The sequence below is a fragment of the Schistocerca serialis genome, unplaced genomic scaffold (assembly GCF_023864345.2).
Source record: "Schistocerca serialis cubense isolate TAMUIC-IGC-003099 unplaced genomic scaffold, iqSchSeri2.2 HiC_scaffold_1261, whole genome shotgun sequence".
NCBI lineage: Eukaryota > Metazoa > Arthropoda > Insecta > Orthoptera > Acrididae > Schistocerca > Schistocerca serialis.
Genome location: NW_026047471.1, coordinates 6,979,919 through 7,002,785, shown reverse-complemented (window position 1 = coordinate 7,002,785; position 22,867 = coordinate 6,979,919). Strand labels below are relative to the sequence as shown.

At 44.8% G+C, this 22,867-nt stretch overlaps 1 protein-coding gene across 1 annotated transcript in view; it reads right to left on the bottom strand.

Moving 5' to 3' along the window:
* The window catches only part of LOC126438148 (L-dopachrome tautomerase yellow-f2-like), a 119,572-nt gene extending 97,164 nt beyond the window's left edge, over positions 1–22,408 (bottom strand). The window contains exon 1 of the mRNA XM_050090524.1: positions 22,342–22,408. Within this exon, the coding sequence (XP_049946481.1) occupies positions 22,342–22,389 (48 nt within the window). The 5' untranslated portion in view covers positions 22,390–22,408. The remainder of the gene's footprint in view (positions 1–22,341) is intronic.
* Positions 22,409–22,867: the final 459 nt, after the last annotated feature.

Here is a 22,867-nt window from a genome sequence, read left to right as displayed (position 1 = left end):
GCCTAGACACAATGAGAGGAAGCCGAAAGGCACGCGCTAAGCCAAAGTAGGGTGCGTGAGGTCTGAAACAGGATACGTTATGAATGCTATAAAGAAAAGAACGTAGCTTCTGGAATACTTAACTTTAATCCATCTTTTTGGTACATCTGGAGATTGTGGCGATGCAAGTGAGACTCTTTAGATACATGCAATGTTACTAATGGCGCCTTGCTAGGTCGTAGCCATTGACTTAGCTGAAGGCTATTCTAACTATCTGCTCGGCTAATGAGCTATGCTTCGTCCGTGTAGTCGCTAGCAAAGTCGTCCGTACAACTGGGGCGAGTGCTAGTCCGTATCTCGAGACCTGCCTTGTGGTGGCGCTCGGTCTGCGATCCCTGACAGTGGCGACACGCGGGTCCGACATGTACTAATGGACCGCGGCCGATTTAAAACTACCACCTAGCAAGTGTGGTGTCTGGCGGTGACACCACATACGTTACAAGCAGCGTGATGTCATTGAATTTCTCACTACAGAGGAAGAAACTGTGGGGAATATTCACAAACGCTCGTGCGAAGTCTATGGAGCTCCTGCTGACGACAGAAGTACAGTTAGTCCCCGGACACGGAAGGTGAGGCCATCAGGAGGCGGTTCGGCGGAGCTCCACGATCTGCAGCGGTCGGGGAGACCATCCACGGCTGTCACGGCTGTCACAACTGACACATCTGACGTAGCCCCCTCGGACTTCCACTTGTTTGGGCCATTGAAGGATGCCATTCGCGGAAGACATTTTGAGGACGATGAGGAGGTGATTCACACAACGAAGCACTGGCTCCGCCACCAGGACAAGGATTGGTACCGACAGGTTATACACGTCCTTGTTTCGCGCTGGAGGAAGTCCACGGAACGGGATGGAGATTACGTGTAAAAGTGGGGTGTGTAGATAAAACACCTTTCTTTCGTTTGCGTATTTCTCATTATGTCCAATAAAGAATTGTTGAAGAAAAAATGCGGTGCATTAGTTTCTGGGCATCCCTCATATTTTCTTCGCCGAACTCAAACCTATATCATACCTAGAGGCGGTGTTACACGGTGTCAACATGCTATCTCCTGGGGGACGGTGAGGGGGAGGGTGTGGGGTGTGGTGGGGTGGATCGATCGATAATAATGTCTGCTACTGCCGTAAGTCAGGACTAATTACGATAAAATATTTCTGGGTACGTAATATAACTGTCTGTAAAATAAGCCGACGAATAGCCCGTGGATGGTCTAATAATTTGAAGAAGCTCATTGCTCACAACAGTACGCAAAGGTGTTCGTCTTCAGTGGGTCAGAAGAAACAGAAACAGGACAACAGGTGTATAGTAGACCGATAAGAAGGCCGCTACAACTGTGGCCGAAACATTGTTTATGTACAATATCACTTATTTTCCAATATACGAATAAAGTCTCGCTAACTACACTACTGGCCATTAAAATTGCTACACCACGAAGATGACGTGCTACAGATGCGAAATTTAACCGACAGGAAGAGGATGCTGTGATATGCAAATGCTTAGCTTTTCAGAGCATTCACACAACGTTGGCGCCGGTGGCGACACCTACAACGTGCTGACATGAGGAAAGTTTCCAAACGATTTCTCATACACAAACAGCAGTTGACCGGCGTTTCCTGGTGAAACGTTGTCGTGATGCCTCGTGTAAGGAGCAGAAATGCGTACCATCACGTTTCCAACTTTGATAAAGGTCGGATAGTAGCCTATCGCGATTGCGGTTTATCATATCGAGACATTGCTGCTTGCTTTTTCGAGACCCAAAGACTGTTAGCACAATATGGAGTCGGTGGGTCCAGGAGGGCAATATGCAATGCCGTGCTGGATTCTAACGGCCTCGTATCACTAGCAGTCGAGATGACAGGCATCTTATCCGCAAGGGTGTAACGGATCGTGCAGACACGTCTCGATCCCTGAGTCTACATATGGGGACGTTTGTAAGACAACAACCATGTGCACAGACAGTTCGACGACGTTTGCAGCAGCATGGACTCAGTTCGGACACCATGGCTGCGGTTACCCTTGACGCTGCGTCACAGACAGAAGCCCCTGCGATGGTGTACTCAACGATAAACCTCGGTGCACGAATGGCAAAACGTCATTTCTTCGAATGAATCCAGGTTCTGTTTACAGCATCATTATGGTCGCATTCGTGTTTGGCGACATCACGGTGAACGCACATTGGAAGCGTGTACTTGTCATCGCCATACTGGCGAATCACCCTGTGTGTTCGTATGGGGTGCCATTGGTTACACGGCTCGGTCACCACTTGTTTGCATTGACGGCACTTTGAACAGTGGACGTTACATTTCAGATGTGTTGCGACCCGTTGCTCTACGCTTCATTCGATCCCTGCGAAACCCTACATTTCAGCAGGATAATGCACGACCGCATGTTGCAGGTCCTGTTCGGGCCTTTCTAGATACAGAAAATGTTCGATTGCTGCCCTGGACAGGACATTCTCCAGATCTCGCACCAACAGGAAACGTCTGGTCAATGGTGGCCCAGCAACTGGCTCGTCACAATACGCCAGTCACTACTGTTGAGGAACTGTGGTATCGTGCTGAAGCTGCGTGGGCAGCTGTACCTGTACACCCCATCCAAGCTCTGTTTGACTCAATGCACAGGCGTATCAAGGCCTTTATTACGGCCAGTGATGGGTGTTCAGGGTACTGACTTGTCAGGATCTATGCAACCAAATTGCGTGAAAATGTAATCACATGTCAGTTCTAGTATAATATATTTGTCCAATGAATACGCGTTTATCATCTGCATTTCTTCTTGGTGTAGCAATTTAAATGGCCAGTAGTGTATATCCATAAAACGTATGTTAACTGACACTGTGCGCAGAAGTCTATGTGATTTGAGTCAGGGCTACGTCCATTAGTGAGTTAGTTATTTTAGTAACTACATTGAGAAGTCATGGGATAGCGATATGCACATATGAGAAAGGCGGTAGTATCGGGTACACAAAGTATAAGAGGGCAGTGCATTGGTGGAGCTGTCGTTTGTACTCAGGTGATTTACGTGAGAAAGTGTCCGACGTGATTATGGTCGCGCGACGGGAATTAATAAATCTCGAACGCGGAATGGTAGTTGGAACTAGGCGCAGGGGACGTTCCACTTCTGAATTTGTTAGGTAATTCCATATTCCGAGATCCGCAGTGGTAAGTATGTGGCGAAAATACCACATTTCAGTCATTACCCATCACCATGGGCAACCAAGTGGCTGGCGGGCTTCACAAATGACCGAGATCAGCGGCGTTTGCGTAGATTTGTCAGAGCTAAAAGAGAAGCAACACGGCGTCAAATAACCACAGAAATCAATGTGGGACGTAGGGCGAACGTATTCGTTAGGACAGTGCGGCGAAATCTGGCGTTAATGGGCTATGGCAGCAGACGATCGACACGAGTGCCTTCGCTAAGATAACGACGTCACATGCAGCTCTAGTGCAATCGTGACCGTATCGGTTGGCCAATAGATGACTGGAAAACCGTGGCTGGTCAAATAAGTCTCGATTTCAGTTGGTAAGAGCTGATGATAGGGTTCGAGTGGGGAGCAGTCCTCATGAATCCATGGACACAAGCCCTGTGCAAGGTGGTAGTGGCTCCTTAATGGTGTGATTTGTGTTTATAGGAACGTAATGGGTCCTGTGGGCCAACTGAACCGATAATTGACTGGAAATGATTATGTTCGGCCACTTGGAGACCACCTGCAGCCATTCATGGACTTAATGTTCCCAAACAAGGATGGAATTTTTTTGGATGACAATGGTCCGTGTCGCCGGGACTCAATTGTTCGCAATTGGTTTGAAGAACATTCAGGATATTTTGAGGGAATGATTTGTCCATCCAGATCACTCGACATGAATCACGTCGAACGTCTATGGGACATAATCGAGAGGTCAGTTCATGCACAGGGTCCTGCACCGGCAAAAATTTGCAATTATGGACGGTTGTAGAGGTAGCAGGGCTCAGTATACCTGCAGTAGAATTCCAGCGACTTGTTGAGTCCGTTCTACGTCGAGTTGCTGCAATATGCCGGGCTAAAGGAGGTCCGACACGATATTAAGAGGTATCCCATGCCTTTTCATTTCGTTTCCTCCTCCCATGTGTGGTTCACGATTTTTGTCAGCAGTGTAGTTTTCGGTTGGTAGTTGTGAAAATGATTCATAATCTTACTGTTAGACACTCTCTTTGCACCCTGGAGCATTCTTTCCTTCAAATGAGTCTAATTTTTCAACACTTGAGGCAATAAATCTTTCATGGTGCTTTTCGTCGACTGACTTGAGTGTATTCACTTAACTCTTCGTAATACTTCCATGAGTCACCTGATCTCATCCCCCTTTAGCTTCATCTGATGGTTAAATTTAGTGACTTCTGCAGAATATCTGCGATTCAGCTAAGTGTCGCTGTTTTCTGTACTTGGCGCCTGAGAAGTGGAACTCTCTTTTAGCTAACAGTTGTGGCGAATTCTGGCAACTTGCCGCGACGTTGCCTCTGCTGTAGATGAGTGGTTTCTCGTTTTGTTTATGCTATCTCTAAGATGACTCTATTAGCGACTGAGTTACTCATGCTGTGATTGATTTCTGATGTCGTGGAAGCAAAGCAAAACAAAAAAAAGAAAGATTCAAATAGCTCTGACCACTATGGGACTTAGCGTCTGAGGTCATCAATCCCCTAGAACTTAGAACTACTTAAACCTAACTAACCTAAGGACATCACACACATCCATGCCCGAGGTAGGATTCGAACCTGCGACCGTAGTGGTCTCGCGGTTCCAGACTGAAACGCCTAGAATCCCTCGGCCACACCCACCGGCGGAAGCAAAGCAAACACGATTGATTTGGAACAAGTGAACATTTAGAAGAATTCAATACACGTCAGATACTGTGGTCAGGCGAATACAGGGTTATCAATAAAAAATCCAACAGGGGTAATGCAGGAGTAGGTTTAATACTGAATAAAAAAAATAGGAGTGAAGTTAAGCTACTACAAACAGCATAGTCAACACAAGATAGACACGAAACCCATCCATGCCTACTACAGTAGGCAGAGGATGAAGAAATTGATGAAATGTATGATGAGATAAAAGAAATTATTCAGGTAGTGAAAGGAGACGAAAATTTAATAGTCATGGGTGACTGGAATTCGAGAGTAGGAAAAGGGAGAGAAGGAAACTTAGTAGGTGAATATGGGTTGGGGTTAAGAAATGAAAGAGGAAGCCGTCTGGTAGAATTTTGCACAGAGCATAACTTAATCATAGCTAACACTTGGTTCAAGAATCATAAAAGAAGGTTGTATACATGGAAGAATCCTGGAGATACTAGCAGGTATCAGATAGATTATATAATGGTAAGACAGAGATTTAGGAACCAGGTATTAAATTGTTAGACATTACCAGGGGCCGATGTGGACTCTGACCACAATCTATTGGTTATGAATTGTAGATTAAAACTGAAGAAACTGCAAAAAGGTGGGATTTTAAGGAGATGGGACCCGGATAAACTGACTAAACCAGAGGTTGTACAGAGTTTCAGGGAGAGCATAAGGGAACAATTGATAGGAATGGGTGAAAGAAATACAGTAGAAGAAGAATGGGTAGCTGTGAGGGATGAAGTAGTGAAGGCAGCAGAGGATCAAGTACGTAAAAAGGCGAGGGCTAGCAGAAATCCTTGGATAACAGAAGAAATATTGAATTTAAATGATGAAAGGAGAAAATACAAAAATGCAGTAAATGAAGCAGACAAAAAGGAATACAAACGTTTCAAAAATGAGATCGACAGGAAGTGCAAAATGGCTAAGCAGGGATGGCTAGATGACAAATATAAGGCTGTAGAGGCCTATCTCACTAGAGGCAAGATAGATACTGCCTACAGGAAAATTAAAGAGACCTTTGGAGAAAAGAGGGCCACTTGTATGAATATCAAGAGCTCAGATGGAAACCCAGTTTTAAGCAAAGAGCGGAAAGCAGAAAGGTGGAAGGAGTATATAGAGGGTCTATACAAGGGCGATGTACTTGAGAACAATATTATAGAAATGGAAGAGGATGTAGATGAAGATGAAATGGGAGATATTATACTGCGTGAAGAGTTTGACAGAGCACTGTAAGACCTGAGTCGAAACAAGGCCCCGGGGGGTAGACAACATTCCATTAGAACTACTGACGGCCTTGGGAGAGCCAGTCCTGACAAAACTCTACCATCTGGTGAGCAAGATGTATGAGACAGGCGGAATACCCTCAGACTTGAAGAAGAATATAATAATTCCAATCCCAAAGAAAGCAGGTGTTGACAGATGTGAAAATTACCGAACTATCAGTTTAATAAGTCACGGCTGCAAAATACTAACGCGAATTGTTTACAGACGAATGGAAAAACTGGTAGAAGCCGACCTCGGGGAAGATCAGTTTGGATTCCGTAGAAATGCTGGAACGCGTGAGGCAATACTGACCTTACGACTTATCTTAGGAGCTAGATTAAGGAAAGGCAAACCTACGTTTCTAGCATTTGTAGAGAAAGCTTTTGACAATGTTGACTGGAATACTCTCTTTCAAATTCTAAAGGTGGCAGGGTAAAATACAGTGAGCGAAAGGCTATTTACAATTTGTACAGAAACCAGATGGCAGTTATAAGAGTCGAGGGGCACGAAAGGGAAGCAGTGGTTGGGAAGGGAGTGAGACAGGGTTGTAGCCTCTCCCCGATGTTATTCAATCTGTATATTGAGCAAGCAGTAAAGGAAACAAAAGAAAAGTTCGGAGTAGGCATTAAAATCCATGGAGAAAAAAACTTTGAGGTTCGCCGATGACATTGTAATTCTGTCAGAGACAGAAAACGATTTGGAAGAGCAGTTGAACGGAATGGACAGTGTCTTGAAAGGAGGAAATAAGATGAACATCAACAAAAGTAAAACGAGGATAATGGAATGTAGTCGAATTAAGTCGGGGGATGCTGAGGGAATTAGATTAGGAAATGAGACGCTTAAAGTAGTAAAGGAGTTTTGCTATTTGGGGAGCAAAATAACTGATGATGGTCAAAGTAGAGAGGATATAAAATGTAGACTGGCAATGGCAAGGAAAGCGTTTCTGAAGAAGAGAAATTTGTTAACATTGAGTACAGATTTAAGTGTCAAGAAGTCGTTTCTGAAAGTATTTGTATGGAGTGTAGCCATGTATGGAAGTGAAACATGGACGATAAATAGTTTGGACATGAAGAGAATAGAAGCTTTCGAAATGTGGTGCTACAGAAGAATGCTGAAGATTAGATGGGTAGATCACATAACTAATGAGGAGGTATTGAATAGAATAGGGGAGAAGGGGAGTTTGTGGCACAACTTGACTAGAAGAAGGGATCGGTTGGTAGGACATGTTCTGAGGCATCAAGGGATCACAAATTTAGCATTGGAGGGCAGTGTGGAGGGTAAAAATCGTAGAGGAAGACCAAGAGATGTATACACTACTCAGATTCAGAAGGATGTAGGTTGCAGTAAGTATTGGGAGATGAAGAAGCTTGCACAGGATAGAGTACCATGGAGAGCTGCATCAAACCAGTCTCAGGACTGAAGACCACAACAACAACAAGCATCGTCGTACCACTCACAGACGAAATCTTATTTCGTCGGCAATAAGGGAGATGATTATCAATATGAACAACTATAACTGTTAATTTGAAGAACACGGCCTGCTACGTAATTAAGCTGTTGCCTTAAAAAAAGCTAGGCACATAAATAGCACTCAAAGGAATGGCGACAGGGAAGGCATCCGGCCACCCCTTAACCTGGCCATAGCAAATTTGTTTATAACTATACTGACCCTGCGCCGAAGCGGGAGAATGGCATGAAGAAAGAGAAGAAAATAATATAGTAAATGTGCCAGAGTGGCTTCTAGTAAAAATATCAATTGAGAAAGATGATATTTATCAGTAAGTATGATTATCACCCACAGGTTATAATGGGGCATAACAGATGGTGGAGTGCTACGCTGTGTGAACGGTCCTTTTTGCCTGTGTATAGTTTTACTTTCGGCGGACCTATGTATAATGTGCTGTATATTCTGCACTATAATGTAGACGTGTCATGAGTGCTAAACTCGTAATGAAACAAAATTTATAACCAAAAAAATTTTTAAGCTCAGAAGATGTTTCAACTGTTGAAACCGATCGTCAATAATAAATATTGATTAATGCCGTCCTGCATGTATAAAGTTCTTTCAAGTGAAATAGAGATCGCTCCTTTCCATTTTCTCAACATGAGAAACTTCAGTTGTATGATAGAATATTCTCATTCAGTCTGGCTACGCTAATAGTATATTTTCGGTGATTTTCAATTTGCAGAAATCAACGTCAGAAGCAACTGGACTTCTTTTATTTTCCTGTTGTAGATGACAACCAAGTGTTCCCTGGTTAATTATCCATCCTGATTCTGCAGAATGTAAAAGAGGAAACTATTACCAGTGTGGTTATTCTATAATTTCTTTAATCTACAATCTGTGGAAGTCGTAGTTCAGGGCGAAGGTGTTTCTGTGATGTTTTGGAGGTGTTGCGATGACTTGGGCTCATTCATTCAGGTTACGGTGAATCTCAACAAGGACACTTATTTTAGCATTCTCGGTGACCAGGTATTGCCCTTTCTTCGTGATCAATAAGTTCCGTCATCCAAGATGACAACGGCTGTGCTCAGAAGGCAGCACGCATACTGTCACGGTTTTACGAACGTTCGAGCACCCAGTCGCACTTCGACCGGTCCGCTGAATCAATCGCTCTTAATCTCATAGGAAATGTGTGGGACTAAAACTGAGGCTGAAATGTAGCGATTCACACCCCGTAGTCTGGTAGCTCTCAGGATCTAATTGTCAGCGAGTAACCATCGACTGGAAATTGTATACCTGAAGGTGTATATTGTTGTTTTTGGCAAAATGAGGCCATTATCAAAGTTAGAGATGATGTTATGGCGTATTAGCGTGATGCCTCTTGGTGGTGATTTGTCTTGTATGGTGAGTGAAATTACATCTTTGATTTAACTATTATTATCACTGCCACGTAAAACTACAATATCTTTTTATGGAAGCGTTGGAGAATATTGCTAACATGTACGTAACAACTGGAGAAATAATTACTCTGTAGTTTACTTGTGGGCACGAATTCAACTGTGTTGTGTGTCTGCATTATTTTCTTCGTTTACTTAGGTTGTGACGTAGAACTGAGCCCGTTTTAATCCCGGTAACGGAAGAAGTTCCAGGCTACCGCATTAGCCCCGGAAAGGGGAGATAAGGTGGTAGCGTAAAATTCCTAAAGCCCTGGGTTGAGCTGTAGTCGTAGGTGTAGCGTCTCATATGGTGGGAGTATATAGCGCTGTTGACAGTTACTCGTACAGCGCATTCTGATGTTAAACCCTGGCAGCGCTTGGTGCTATTCGACAAGAATAGACAGTGTTTTCTCATCCCTTTATCTGACGCTCATCTATCCACAACACAAATACTACCAATACACTGTAAAAGGACATACCGCAGTCATCTTCAGGCCTACCTATGCAGTGTTCACGGAGTATCATGCAGTGCTGAAGCTGTGACACTCTGACAGTAAATAGGTCCGAGTAGTGAAGCGGTGCACCCATCTCAGACAGGCTGTGTGCTAGACACAGTTGTGAGACGGTGCAGCTATTCCACTTTTACTTTTGATCTAAAAAATTAAAGGTTGCTGTTTCATAAATCGCACATGTTCTCCGATTTTTCATACGATTTTGAGGAAACTTTCCATAAAAAAATTCTTAGGACAACACAACCAGGACGACGGAGAATCTTTAGAGATACGTGGCTTTGGAATGACACCGTCAAAGACGCACTACACACAGAGAAACGATTGTGTCATGAGTTTCTTGCCGATAAAACAGTGGAGCGATGGAATGCGTACAGAAGAGCCCGAAGAGATGCAAAGCAGGCTATAGCAGCAACCAAATCCTCATGTTTTGCTTATACATACGCCAGACTTGACACACGTGAAGGAGAGCGGGACTTATATCGACTCGCCAAAGCAAGGCATCGCAATTCAGAAGATGTTCATCGGTTCTACGGAGTCAATGATGAGACCGGTAATCTGCTGGTTACGAAGATTGTCAACGGCCGGGAGAGCGGTGTGCTAACCATATGCCCTTCTGTATCCCCATCCGGTGACGCCTAAGGGCTAAGGACATCGCGGCCGATTGGTATCGTTGATCCTTCAAGGCCTGTTCTGACAGTGTTTCTTTTACAGAGGCAGCATGGCTCGATATTTCCGCAAGGAACTTTCAACGACTTGGTAAGTATGTGCTACGTTGAGTTGTTACACTACTCCGGGCAAAACGAGATCCGACACGATATTAGGAGGTATCCAACTTCATTGTATGTGGAAGTTGTCCGTGACAAGGCTACAGGAACGTGTCACGTGCGAGGATTTTGCGGCATGCTGTGTGCTGTTGCTTGTATTGTGCGGCGTACTTGTATTTTGCGGCATGCTGTGTTCTGTTGCTTGTATTGCTTCTATCGGAAAACTAGTGTCCCGTGGATAAGCGTCGCGCTGTATGACCTTTATCGCAACGCGTCGTGTCTCATGTTGTATTGCGTCAGTGAGAACTGCGCCTGACATTTTCAGGCGATGGACGAAAGCGATTTTATGTACTTTTTTTATAAATTTTTTAATTGTTTTGATCGTAGAAATAGATCTTTGCGATCAGGACAATTAAAAGATTTATTCTTTTTTAAAAATTTTAAATACCTTACTATTACGTCACTGGTCAAAGCCAGCGGCTGGTATTGCATAATTCTCTTCACTCCTAGGCATTTACAGTAAACTGAAGGAAGGGAGCACAGTGAAACCCTTTAGTGAGCACAGAAATATGAAATTTCCGAACTACGACAAGTGGAATGCGTATTTGATCGAATAAAAACATGAATATGCCGCTAATACAGGTTATCGTAAACACTTCCAGCGTTTCAGAGGACAACTGCGCGAAAATAGAGGACATACAGGAAACAGACCCGTCAGTGAACACAGCATCTATCCAAGTTTATAACTTGTATTACAGTTCTTTAATGCGGGCACAGTATGCGTGGCAGCAATCGTCAATACGTGCGCGCAGTTAATTGAAGTAGCTGACACGAATTGGTCTGGAAGTCGTGACTGCGCCGGCCGGAGTGGCCGAGCCGTTCTAGGCGCTACAGTCTGGATCCGCGCCACCGCTACGGTCGCAGGTTCGAATCCTGCCTCGGGCATGGATGTGTGTGATGTCCTTAGGTTAGTTAGGTTTAAGTAGTTCTAAGTTCTAGGGGACTGATAACCTCAGATGTTAAGTCCCATAGTGCTCAGAGCCATTTGAAGTCGTGACTGCAGCCCGCATTGAAAATTTGTTCACTGGGTTGCCTATGTAAGGCGCGAAGTAAGTCGATGCGATAATACGGAGCGGATGGTTTGCCTATACGGGGCAGTCAAATGAATACCAAACAGACGGCTCAACGAGGGCATGAAATGGTTCGATTCAGAAGTAATCACTACACACGTTAAGACATTTATGCTGCTGGGAGGCGAGACGATGAGTTACGTTCTTAGAACGCGGTCGGCAACTGCCAGACCTACAGCCTCACCCACTCTTGCACCTTCTCGTCCGACTGAAACCGACGTCCACTCATGTCTTTCTTCAGGTCACCAAAGATGTGAAATCCCACGGTGAGAGATCAGGGCTGTACGGAGAATGTCGCACTGTTTCCCAACCAAATAGCTGAAACATAGCCCCCCGTCCGGTTGGCATTGTGTGGCAGCTGTTATGGTGCAACAGGATGATCCCACCCGACTGCATTTCTGGGTGTTTTCACTTTATGGCGAAACGCAGTTTCTGCGCAGTGTATTCATAGTGCTGCTCATTGATTGTACTTCCACGTCCGGGAAACTCGACGAATGGAAGGCCCCTGCTATCGAAGAAGGACTCTCATTACTGTGGTGTCACCGCCAGACACCACACTTGCTAGGTGGTAGCTTAAATCGGCCGCGGTCCATTTAGTACATGTCGGACCCGCGTGTCGCCACTGTGTAATCGCAGACCTAGCGCCACCACCAAGGCAGGTCTCGTGATACGAGAGAGCACTCGCCCCAGTTGTACGAGAACCTAGCTACCGACCAGATGTACGAAGCCTTTCTCTCTCATTAGCCGAGAGACAGAATAGCCATCAGCTAAGTTAATGGCTAAGAACTAGCAAGGCGCCATTAGCCATACAGTGATTGTACTTAAAGTCTCCTGTCTATCGTCAAGATCGATGTACCACAATGATTGAGTAAAGTTAAGTATTAAACCTGCTCCGTACTTTTCTTCCTAACATTAATTACGTATCCTGTTCCAGTACTTCACGCCCGTCTGCGTTAGTCTAGCTTGCCTTTTCAGCCATCTCAACTTCACGGTGTCGGCCCAAATACCGACACAACAATTACTTTGCCGAAACTTTGTGTTACAACTTTGGATTTCCTTGGGGAGGGGGGGGGGGAGGTGTGGGCTGTTTCCACTGTCGGTTGGTTGGTTAATATGAAGAGAGGGCACCAAACAGCGAGGTGATTAGTCCCATCGGATTAGAGAATGATGAGAAGGAATTTCCTCAGTGCCATTTTAAAGAAACCGTCGCGGCATTTGCCTGAAGCGATTTAGTGAAATCACGGAAAACCTGGATCAGGATGGCCGGACGCGAGTTTGAATCGTTATCTTCTAGAATGCGAGTCCAGTCTACTAACCACTGCGCCACCTGCCTCGGTGTTTCCACTGTTAGCTTTGGTGTTTGTCCTCGGGACTGCAACATCCTCTTACAGGCCTTTGCGACCTGAAGAAAGACAGGAGTGGATGTCGGTTTGAGTCAGACGAGGAAGTGCCAGAGTGGGTGCGGCTGTGGATCCGGCAGACGCCGACCGTGTTCTACGAAACAGGAATCGATCGACTCGTCTTCCAATGGGATAAATGACTTAACGAGTGCGGTAATTACTTTTGAGAGGAACCATTCACTGGTCCCGTTGTGGCTGGTGTTCGGTTTCCATTTGACTGACCCTCATACTGTACATGTTCTGACAGGCTTTTCGCGTAGTCCAACTCCGGCGCTTATTACGAATCGAAACTTGAAGAGATGTTCTATTCACTAATATGAGTCGTCTTCTGAAACCCCAGAGGTGCTTATGAATAATCCTGTATAAAGAAAGATTCATCTCATGACTCCCCAGGGTACTCGAGAGCGCTAACGCGCTGCTTCCTGGACTCGGGTAGGCGCGCCGGCCTCGGATTGAAACCGCCCGGCGGATTAACGACGAGGGCCGATGTGCCGGCCAGCCTGGATGTTTTTTTAGGCAGTTTTCCACATCCCGCTAGGTGAATACCGGGCTGTTACCCATGTTCCGCCTCAGTTACACGGCTCGCAGTCATCTGAACACATTCGCACTATTCCATGGATTACACTCGACGCAGACGGTAGGGGTACACTAATTCCGTCCCAGGGGGTACGGGGTGGCGGCAGGAAGGGCATCCGGCCACCCCCTTAAACATTAACATGCCAAATCCGATTAACGATGACTGACCCTGCGTAACTGCGGGACAAGGCTCAAGCGATAAATAGATAGAAAGAAAGATTCATCTCATGATAATGATATATGCACAAAGACACGCAGTAGATCGAAAAAAACTGTGTACGTAAGTAATGAAAATAAAAATAGGTAACCACTACAAAAAATTCCCTTGTCGACTGAGTGACTACCGGGACGTATATTGGACAGATTCATTTGTGCAGGTAACAAGGAAAGCATTCAGCCAAAAGATCACCGATTTCGCTTATCTTTCGCAGGGTTGTACATACTTAAATGTAAGAAATGGTGCTCTAATGCGGTGAGCTTCTCAAGCGTTTTGGCGAGTTCGAGGTTCAAAGCTTTAGGAGCCACTCTGAACATACTGCGAGAGCGTAAGCCAAAGCGAAGCGCCGTTAGCGCAACTGGTTGAGATGGCAGGTTACTGTTCTGCCCGTACTGCGTTCGGATGTAATAATTGCTTTGCTGGGCATTCACCAAACACTTATATCGCTATAAGGAATCGTCTTTCTTCGGACACGAGAAATTGTAACAATAACGACATTCATGACGAGGTATAGTCCACAGCTCCTGGTCTAATTTTAACACACTAGAGATTCATCTTAGCTAGTAGAACGATCGGAGACTTTCGAGACAAAAGAGAAAGGAGAATGTAATTTGGTTCTTTCACTTATAAACATACAAAATTATTTAGTTTGCAGATTATCAAGATTGATGACAACTTATGACACGAACATCAACGAAATTCAGTGTAACTTGTAAAGCTACAGAACTTATCCGAATAGCTTATAAAAGCACATATATCTCCACGAAGTGTTACTCCAAAGTATTTTTAAGAATAGATCGTTAAATAAACGATAATCTCTATTCCGTGACCGAGCGGTTCTAGGGGCTTGAGTCCAGAACCGCGCTGCTGCTTCGGTGGCAAGTTCTAATCCTACCTAGGGCATGGATGTGTGTCATGTCCTTAGGTTAGTTAGGTTTAAGTAGTTCTGAGTCTAGGGGACTGAATGACCTCAGTTGCTAAGTCTCATAGTGCTTAGAGCCATTTGAACCATTTAATTTAGATTCATTATTATTCTTCGACTGTACATTGCTACGAGTGAACCACAGTTATTGCCATTATTACTATTGCTTCTCTCCAAAGAAACATGATTCGAGGTAGCGATACAAATGTTTGTTGGGAGATTAGGAAAGAGGGAAGTGAGGGTAGAATTGTAGTGTGACGCCTCAACCGCTTGACCTGGTGACGCTTCTCGTCGCCTGTCGCTCTATTGTGGTACTGAACAGGCTCGTATAACTTTGAACCTCGATTTCTGAAAAATGCTTGAGAAACGCATCGTCCTGTCACAGCAACTGATACATTTTTATCCGGATCAGAATAACAATTAATTGTTTGGAAAAGAACTACCATAGCAACAACCAACCAGAGTTGCTCACGCCTTCTGCTTTGTTGACCGTTGTCATATCGCTCTGCCCACGACAGAAACCATCACTAACGTAACTGTTGTGTTGTTTATGTGCGGTTTCTCTGAGTTGACTTCCTTACTAATCAGTTAAAGAATGTCAAAGCCAAAACCCCTTTCACGTGAGCAACCGAGTTTAAGGCTGATTTAGTACCTCTTTCAACTATAAACTACAACAGATAATTGGGAAAAGAAATTGTGTCATGTAGCTGGAAGAAAGCACACATCACAACCGTCTACAAGAAGGATAGACGAAGTGATCCACAAAACTACTGTCCAATATATTTATCAACCATTTGTTATAGAATCTTACTTCACAAATGTAATCTATCTCGAACAGAATAACCCCTTCTATGCAATCGGCACGAATTCCGTAAGCATCGGTTATGGGAAAGCCAATTCGTGCAGTTCTCACATGACATCCTGAAAGCCGTGGATCGAGGCAGTCAGACGCAATATTTCTCGATTTCCGTAAAGTATTTGACTCGGTACCACATCACCGCTTACTGTAGTGTGCGGTATCAAGAGGATTTTGTGCAGTCTTAAGGACTTTTTCGTAGGGAGATGGCAGCATTCTTTCGTGGATGGAGGATCATCGACTGACGTAGAAGTAACTTGTGGAAGTGTTTTGGAACCATTGTTGTTCTTGTTGTATACTAACAACTTTGCAGATAATAGTAAAAGTAGCCTCAAATGTTTCGCAGATAATGCAGTTATCTGTAATGAATTACTGTCTGCATAAATATTCAGTCAGATATCGATAACATGCAAAGGTCATGTAAAGACTGCTTTAAATTTTGAGAAATGTAAAATTGTGCACTTCGCGAAACCGAAAAGTATAGAACGCTTTGACTGCAGTATCAACGAATCACAGTTGCAATCGATCAACTCGTAACAAATATTGTACTGTGAAACTTCGTAGGGATATGAAAGGGGCCACAGCCACCACCCAGAATATGAAAGGGAACGATCACATAGTCAGGCGTTAGTAAGTCAGGTGGCAGACAACAGTTCATTGGTAAAAGACTAGGGGAATACCGCCAGTCTCCAAAGCAGATTGCTTGTAAATCACTCGTGCGACCCATCCCAGAATACTGCTCGAGTGTGTGGGACCCATTGGTAATGTTTCTCATCGCGAAGCACACCAGGCGTAGTGTCCGTCGTGCTTACTGTACGCTCCGAAACCACGTGACACATCACACGGAACACGCTCCTCGTTCGCAGCGCTGTCCTGCGGCGGTTGCTGCATCTGCTGCACGAATCACAAAGTTTGTTTACACGAACGGACGCGCATAAAACAGATGTGTTGACTATCTTCGCGATCCGCGAAGAAGGACGGAGAAAATCACGATGTTTCTAGATTCGTCGATAGCTTGAACAGCGAATTGCTGCAGAACGATCTGGGGTACATACTGATAGAAGTTATTCAATAACTGTGGTGTGCGTTCTGTAAGACCTTCGGTACACACACCATCAGATTATTTGACTTGTCGCTCTAACGAAGTAGGCGAGTGTCAGCAATATGTCTGGCGTGTTTATCTTCTGCCGTTAGGTCAGACGATAGAAATGCCACTTGCACGCTTAAAGCAGCAGATTGACGGTGACCAACTTTAAACAGAACTTGATTAATTTTCACACACATTTATTATAATAATAACAAGCATAAAATTACTTAACTTGGTTCTGGATGCTTTTTAAAATTGACAATCTGAAGTTCGTTTGGTCTTGGTACGTTAATCTTATTCTCACATTGATACTTGACAAAGTGTCTATTCATTTATCTTCATGGCTATGTACAGGAATATGATAATCCTATTAGGCGCAGACTGAAACTTGATTACAGACAAATGCAGACTAATGCAGACTGACAAATCGGAGGTCTGTACACTCGTTATAATACCTCGCGCGTTCAGGTATCACTGCGCGAGTGTGATCCGCGACGAGAAAACGTTCTACGTTAGCAGCAATCTCATTGGCTGCATTACATATTAATACGCGGATCGGCGGAAAGAGAATTTGGTCCGTCTCTATGACAGCGCCATCTCGTAGTGCGGAGAAGGACGAGCGCTGCGCCTGCGCTGTTGTGCTTTTCGGGGCGCGCTCTAGTGGGAAAGTTGTGTACGCGCTGACTACGCGGAACTACGTACACAAAATTAACTCAACTGAAGATGCATTACATTTTCGGTTTTCAATTGAGTACAATTAAAGTACAGTGTCTAACGTCGGTTTGCACATGCATAGTAATCCACATTGACGATTTGACTATTATCACTCTGAAGTAATGTTCTACATCACATAGGTTTCAAGATCGACATTTGCATGGGAGACTTTTTCGAAGCTACTCACCGTCATTGAAAAAGATATTTACCAACAAGACACAAAGATGAGACAGTCCATAAGGCATATATCTTTCACTGAAAGTTTCACAATAGCAAAAACTAGTGTGTAACTTGCGTTTACTTTCTGACACAGACTGGCCGTTACTGTATGAATTCCGGCCATTGGGGGAACATTTCAATCGTTAGCCTCTACAAGAAGAATTGCAGCTTATACATTCTGTATAATAAATAATATCGAATATTGTTGAGCATACTTCTGTAAAATTAGTAAAGTCACAGAATCGTTTAGAAAACATTAGAGGAAAAAAAATTGCTAGTAGACCGACGGGAATCCCCAACCTTTTGCTTGACAGTTTGCAACACTGTCTACCAGGCTAGAGCTTGAACACGACTGCAGCGTCTAAGTTACATGGTATACAGTTTTTACAAATGTCTTAAGGTTGTAGCCACATATGTCTTTATCTGACATTTAAACACTGTCTGGCACTTACGGTCACAACACTCCTGCTCATTTGTGTTGTACACTACGACAGCAGCGCTCCAAGCGGACGGGAAGCTACACTCCTGAATATGATATCGGATGAGTGCAAATAGTATCGTTTATATTGATCTGTAGCATTGTTTTCACAATGGGAAGCGTATGTAGTACCATAAAATCGGTAATAACTAAAAAATTTCACAGCATCTGTTTTTCCTTAGTTTGCTAATGACCTCGGGAGGTACGTCAGTGTCACAGGACAGTTTAAGTACGATTCTCTTGTAACTTACAGGTATTTGCTGAAGAAGTCGTTCTCTTTTAAGAACCAATAAACGGCTAGTAAACAGCAGAAGACCTAACCTTTCGTAGAAAGACTTCTTCTACCTACTCACCAATGTGACGTTTCCTTCCCTACACTTCTAGTCAAATCAGTGAATGTGAAATGTAGGAAACTTGTTATTTAACATACCAAATCAACTCACCCCAGTTATTTAGCTGAAGGTGGCAATAAAACGCCAAAAGCAACAAAACTGTTTCCCAACGCAAAAGAAAGCAATTCCACAATTGTTGCTACGTCTGAGCCACAAATGGCAAGAATCTCCAACACATTCGCTTTCGAAGGAGAAGTAATTACATTTACAAAAGTACTCGTGTACTAGAAAGTCGAGTGAATCGTAGGAGGTGCGAATCATTAGGCTAGATAGAAAATTGTTACGTACAAGGACTGTACCTACAATAATAAGAATAGGCAACGACAGAAATATATGTCTATATTCTTTTGCTTTCATCGGAGTAAGCAGCCATTCGAAAGAATTTCTTCATCAGTCATTTGTAGCTTATGTCGTTGCATCAGTGGGATTCGGCTGATTTTACATTTATTTCACAGTCGTTCACATCTCTCGATAATTTACTAATGGCTGGAATGCAAAAATACGAGTACAATAACTATTTCATTAATTAAGTGGAAAAATGAGAGCAAACATTCACCTTATATCTGACTTTCTCGCCGCTGTGAGCGCTAGTCTCGTTCCAACTGTCAAACGCTAACAACTTTCACAGCAGTGAGTCCCCCGACTGTATATGTTGGACTGTGGTCTAACAAGTAGTGGTTTTACCCAAAACGAAGCGTTTTCGAGACAATCTCAATGTGCTGATGTTTTGAAATAGCTTCTATTGATACTTTGTACGCTACAATATCACAAAACAAGAGTGTTAAGCTCCTTCTAACTTAACACAATATGTCTCCTAAGTAGTGTTTCTGACGTAAAACCGATGCTGCGTCTTATTGGTCACGTTGCTGTCCACGAGGCAAAAATCTGACACAGCAGGTTCTTCCTTTCACGCATTCCGCTGTAGTGGAACGTGGAAGTCGTCACTGTGACATCACCAACTACCTGTCGGTTTTAGTCCACACCCGATGATGGAAAGTTGCAAAGTACGTTACATAGGCCAGGAAGACATTAGGGAAACATTACTTCAGGAACAAACGGAAAACAGGATTTTAGCCGTTAGTCCAGTGATTGCCATCTCAATGAGAGGGGTATCACTGCGCTACGTAATGGACACGGGAAGTCCGATCTCGCCTCAACAGGGGATACTGAACGTATACAGACGAAGGGCTGCACGAATGGCTACAGGTTTGTTTAACTCGTGCTAGAGTGTATCAGAGATGCAAGAAAAAAGGAACTGGTATGCAGCCGAAGATAGCCGTAAATTATCCCGAGGAACTTTACTCACACGATTTTAATAACTGGCTTTATGTATTGACTATAGGGCTATACAATTTCTTACGTATATAATGTAAATACAGAAAACTGCAAGTCACTTTCTTGAAATAGTTATTTATGCCAAGAACCGGTTTTCGAATCTTTTAAGGCTCATTTTCAAATGGTGTAACCTATACACAAAAAAGTGCCTTGTTGCAGTCACTGGTTCTTAAGGGGGGTAGGACGTCAAACGGGCCGTCTTGGAGCAGGAGAGACACCACAGTACAATTTAATTTCCACTGTCTATACTTTTACGAATAAATTCATAAAACTTTGTCAGCATGACCAGGAAGGATTAAGGATTCACAATCATAGCAGTGGAAGTTCGAAAAAATAACAAAATAATTTTTTTTTTTACATGTGAAAGTTCATCATTTTTTCAGTTGTATTGGCTGCGTTTGTTGCTATAGGTACATGTTTCTTCATAAGTAAGAGAGATTCTTCGATCACTTTTGTAAAGCATACAATCCATACTTACAGGGTTATAAAACTCTAGAAATTATTTAATTTATGAAAAAATGAATTTGCTGTTACATTTTAAACTTCATGTTTAGAAAAAACTAAAATTTTATAGTTAATTATCTCAGTTTTACCACAGTTTTTAATAGATTTCAAAAATTCTAGAGTTTCATACACCTGTACGTATGGTTTGTATGCTGTGCGAAACTCATCGAAGAATCTCCCTTACTTATGAAGAAAAGTGTACCTATAGCAACAAATGCAGCCAATGGTAAGTGAAAAAAAGGGAAATACAAACGTAACAAAATTAATTATTTTCTTATATTTTTGAACTGACACCACTATAAGTGTAAATACTGATCCTTTCTGGTCATTCTGACAAAGTTTTATGAATTTATTTTTAAAAGTATAGACAGTGAAAAATAAAAATTCCTGTGGTGTCTCTCCTGCTCCAAGTCGTCCCGTTTGACGTTTACCCCCCTTAAACATCCGTAATGGATGAGCTTATGCCTTACGTATAGTTCCCTTAGGAACTGCGAGGATAAATTAGAGGCAATTATGCAGTGAATCTTCTGGTGTTCCATACGTACGTGGGAGGGGAAGAAGCTCTAATATCTGTTCAGTGGGAAGTACCCTCCGCCAAGCACTTCACAATGGTTTGCAGAGTATGAATGTAGACGTACACTCCTGGAAATGGAAAAAAGAACACATTGACACCGGTGTGTCAGACCCACCATACTTGCTCCGGACACTGCGAGAGGGCTGTACAAGCAATGATCACACGCACGGCACAGCGGACACACCAGGAACCGCGGTGTTGGCCGTCGAATGGCGCTAGCTGCGCAGCATTTGTGCACCGCCGCCGTCAGTGTCAGCCAGTTTGCCGTGGCATACGGAGCTCCATCGCAGTCTTTAACATTGGTAGCATGCCGCGACAGCGTGGACGTGAACCGTTTGTGCAGTTGACGGACTTTGAGCGAGGGCGTATAGTGGGTATGCGGGAGGTCGGGTGGACGTACCGCCGAATTGCTCAACACGTGGGGCGTGAGGTCTCCACAGTACATCGATGTTGTCGCCAGTGGTCGGCGGAAGGTGCACATGCCCGTCGACCTGGGACCGGACCGCAGCGACGCACGGATGCACGCCAAGACCGTAGGATCCTACGCGGTGCCGTAGGGGACCGCACCGCCACTTCCCAGCAAATTAGGGACACTGTTGCTCCTGGGGTATCGGCGAGGACCATTCGCAACCGTCTCCATGAAGCTGGGCTACGGTCCCGCACACCGTTAGGCCGTCTTCCGCTCACGCCCCAACATCGTGCAGCCCGCCTCCAGTGGTGTCGCGACAGGCGTGAATGGAGGGACGAATGGAGACGTGTCGTCTTCAGCGATGAGAGTCGCTTCTGCCTTGGTGCCAATGATGGTCGTATGCGTGTTTGGTGCCGTGCAGGTGAGCGCCACAATCAGGACTGCATACGACCGAGGCACACAGGGCCAACACCCGGCATCATGGTGTGGGGAGCGATCTCCTACACTGGCCGTACACCACTGGTGATCGTCGAGGGGACACTGAATAGTGCACGGTACATCCAAACCGTCATCGAACCCATCGTTCTACCATTCCTAGACCGGCAAGGGAACTTGCTGTTCCAACAGGACAATGCACGTCCGCATGTATCCCGTGCCACCCAACGTGCCCTAGAAGGTGTAAGTCAACTACCCTGGCCAGCAAGATCTCCGGATCTGTCCCCCATTGAGCATGTTTGGGACTGGATGAAGCGTCGTCTCACGCGGTCTGCACGTCCAACACGAACGCTGGTCCAACTGAGGCGCCAGGTGGAAATGGCATGGCAAGCCATTCCACAGGACTACATCCAGCATCTCTACGATCGTCTCCATGGGAGAATAGCAGCCTGCATTGCTGCGAAAGGTGGATATACACTGTACTAGTGCCGACATTGTGCATGCTCTGTTGCCTGTGTCTATGTGCCTGTGGTTCTGTCAGTGTGATCGTGTGATGTATCTGACCCCAGGAATGTGTCAATAAAGTTTCCCCTTCCTGGGACAATGAATTCACGGTGTTCTTATTTCAATTTCCAGGAGTGTATATGTACCACAGTCATGCTAAAGGCGAACAGAATCGGTGCATGTGTTTCCCCCGCTAAGTACTGGCTGCGCTGACGAGCGAGGGGACGAAATCTGGCGGCTGGCCCAGCGGAGGCGGACTCACCGTCTTGGCGGAGAGGTCGGAGCGAGTCCAATCGTGCACGGGCGACATGCCGGCGGCTGTGCGGCTGTGTGGCGCTGCCCGCACTGGTGCCGGCTGCCAAGAGCGCGGCGAGGCTGGGCCGCGGCGACGCCGCTCCTGATTGGCCGGCTCCGGGGCTCCCGGCGTCCCGCGGTGTCGCGACGCGGACCTGCGCCGCTCGCCTCGCCCACCCTGCCACACCTTTCACTCAAAGCGCGACGCAAGCGCGAGCAGCGCACTGCAACACGATACACAGCAGTGGCTCCCAAAACCTCTGAAGTTACCACTGAAAGAGAAGACGTATCAGCAGGGACACACAAACCGTATCCATACTAGTTGGTATCGAGAACTTTCAAGTTGATACTCAAACCGTTTATTTCGATACTTTTCAATTGATACTTTTACTCACATCACTACTTTACCTGTAACCATGTTTGGGTAGAACAACCTGTTTCTTATGGAACACAGAGCGAGGTGGCGCAGTGGCTAGCACACTGGACTCGCATTC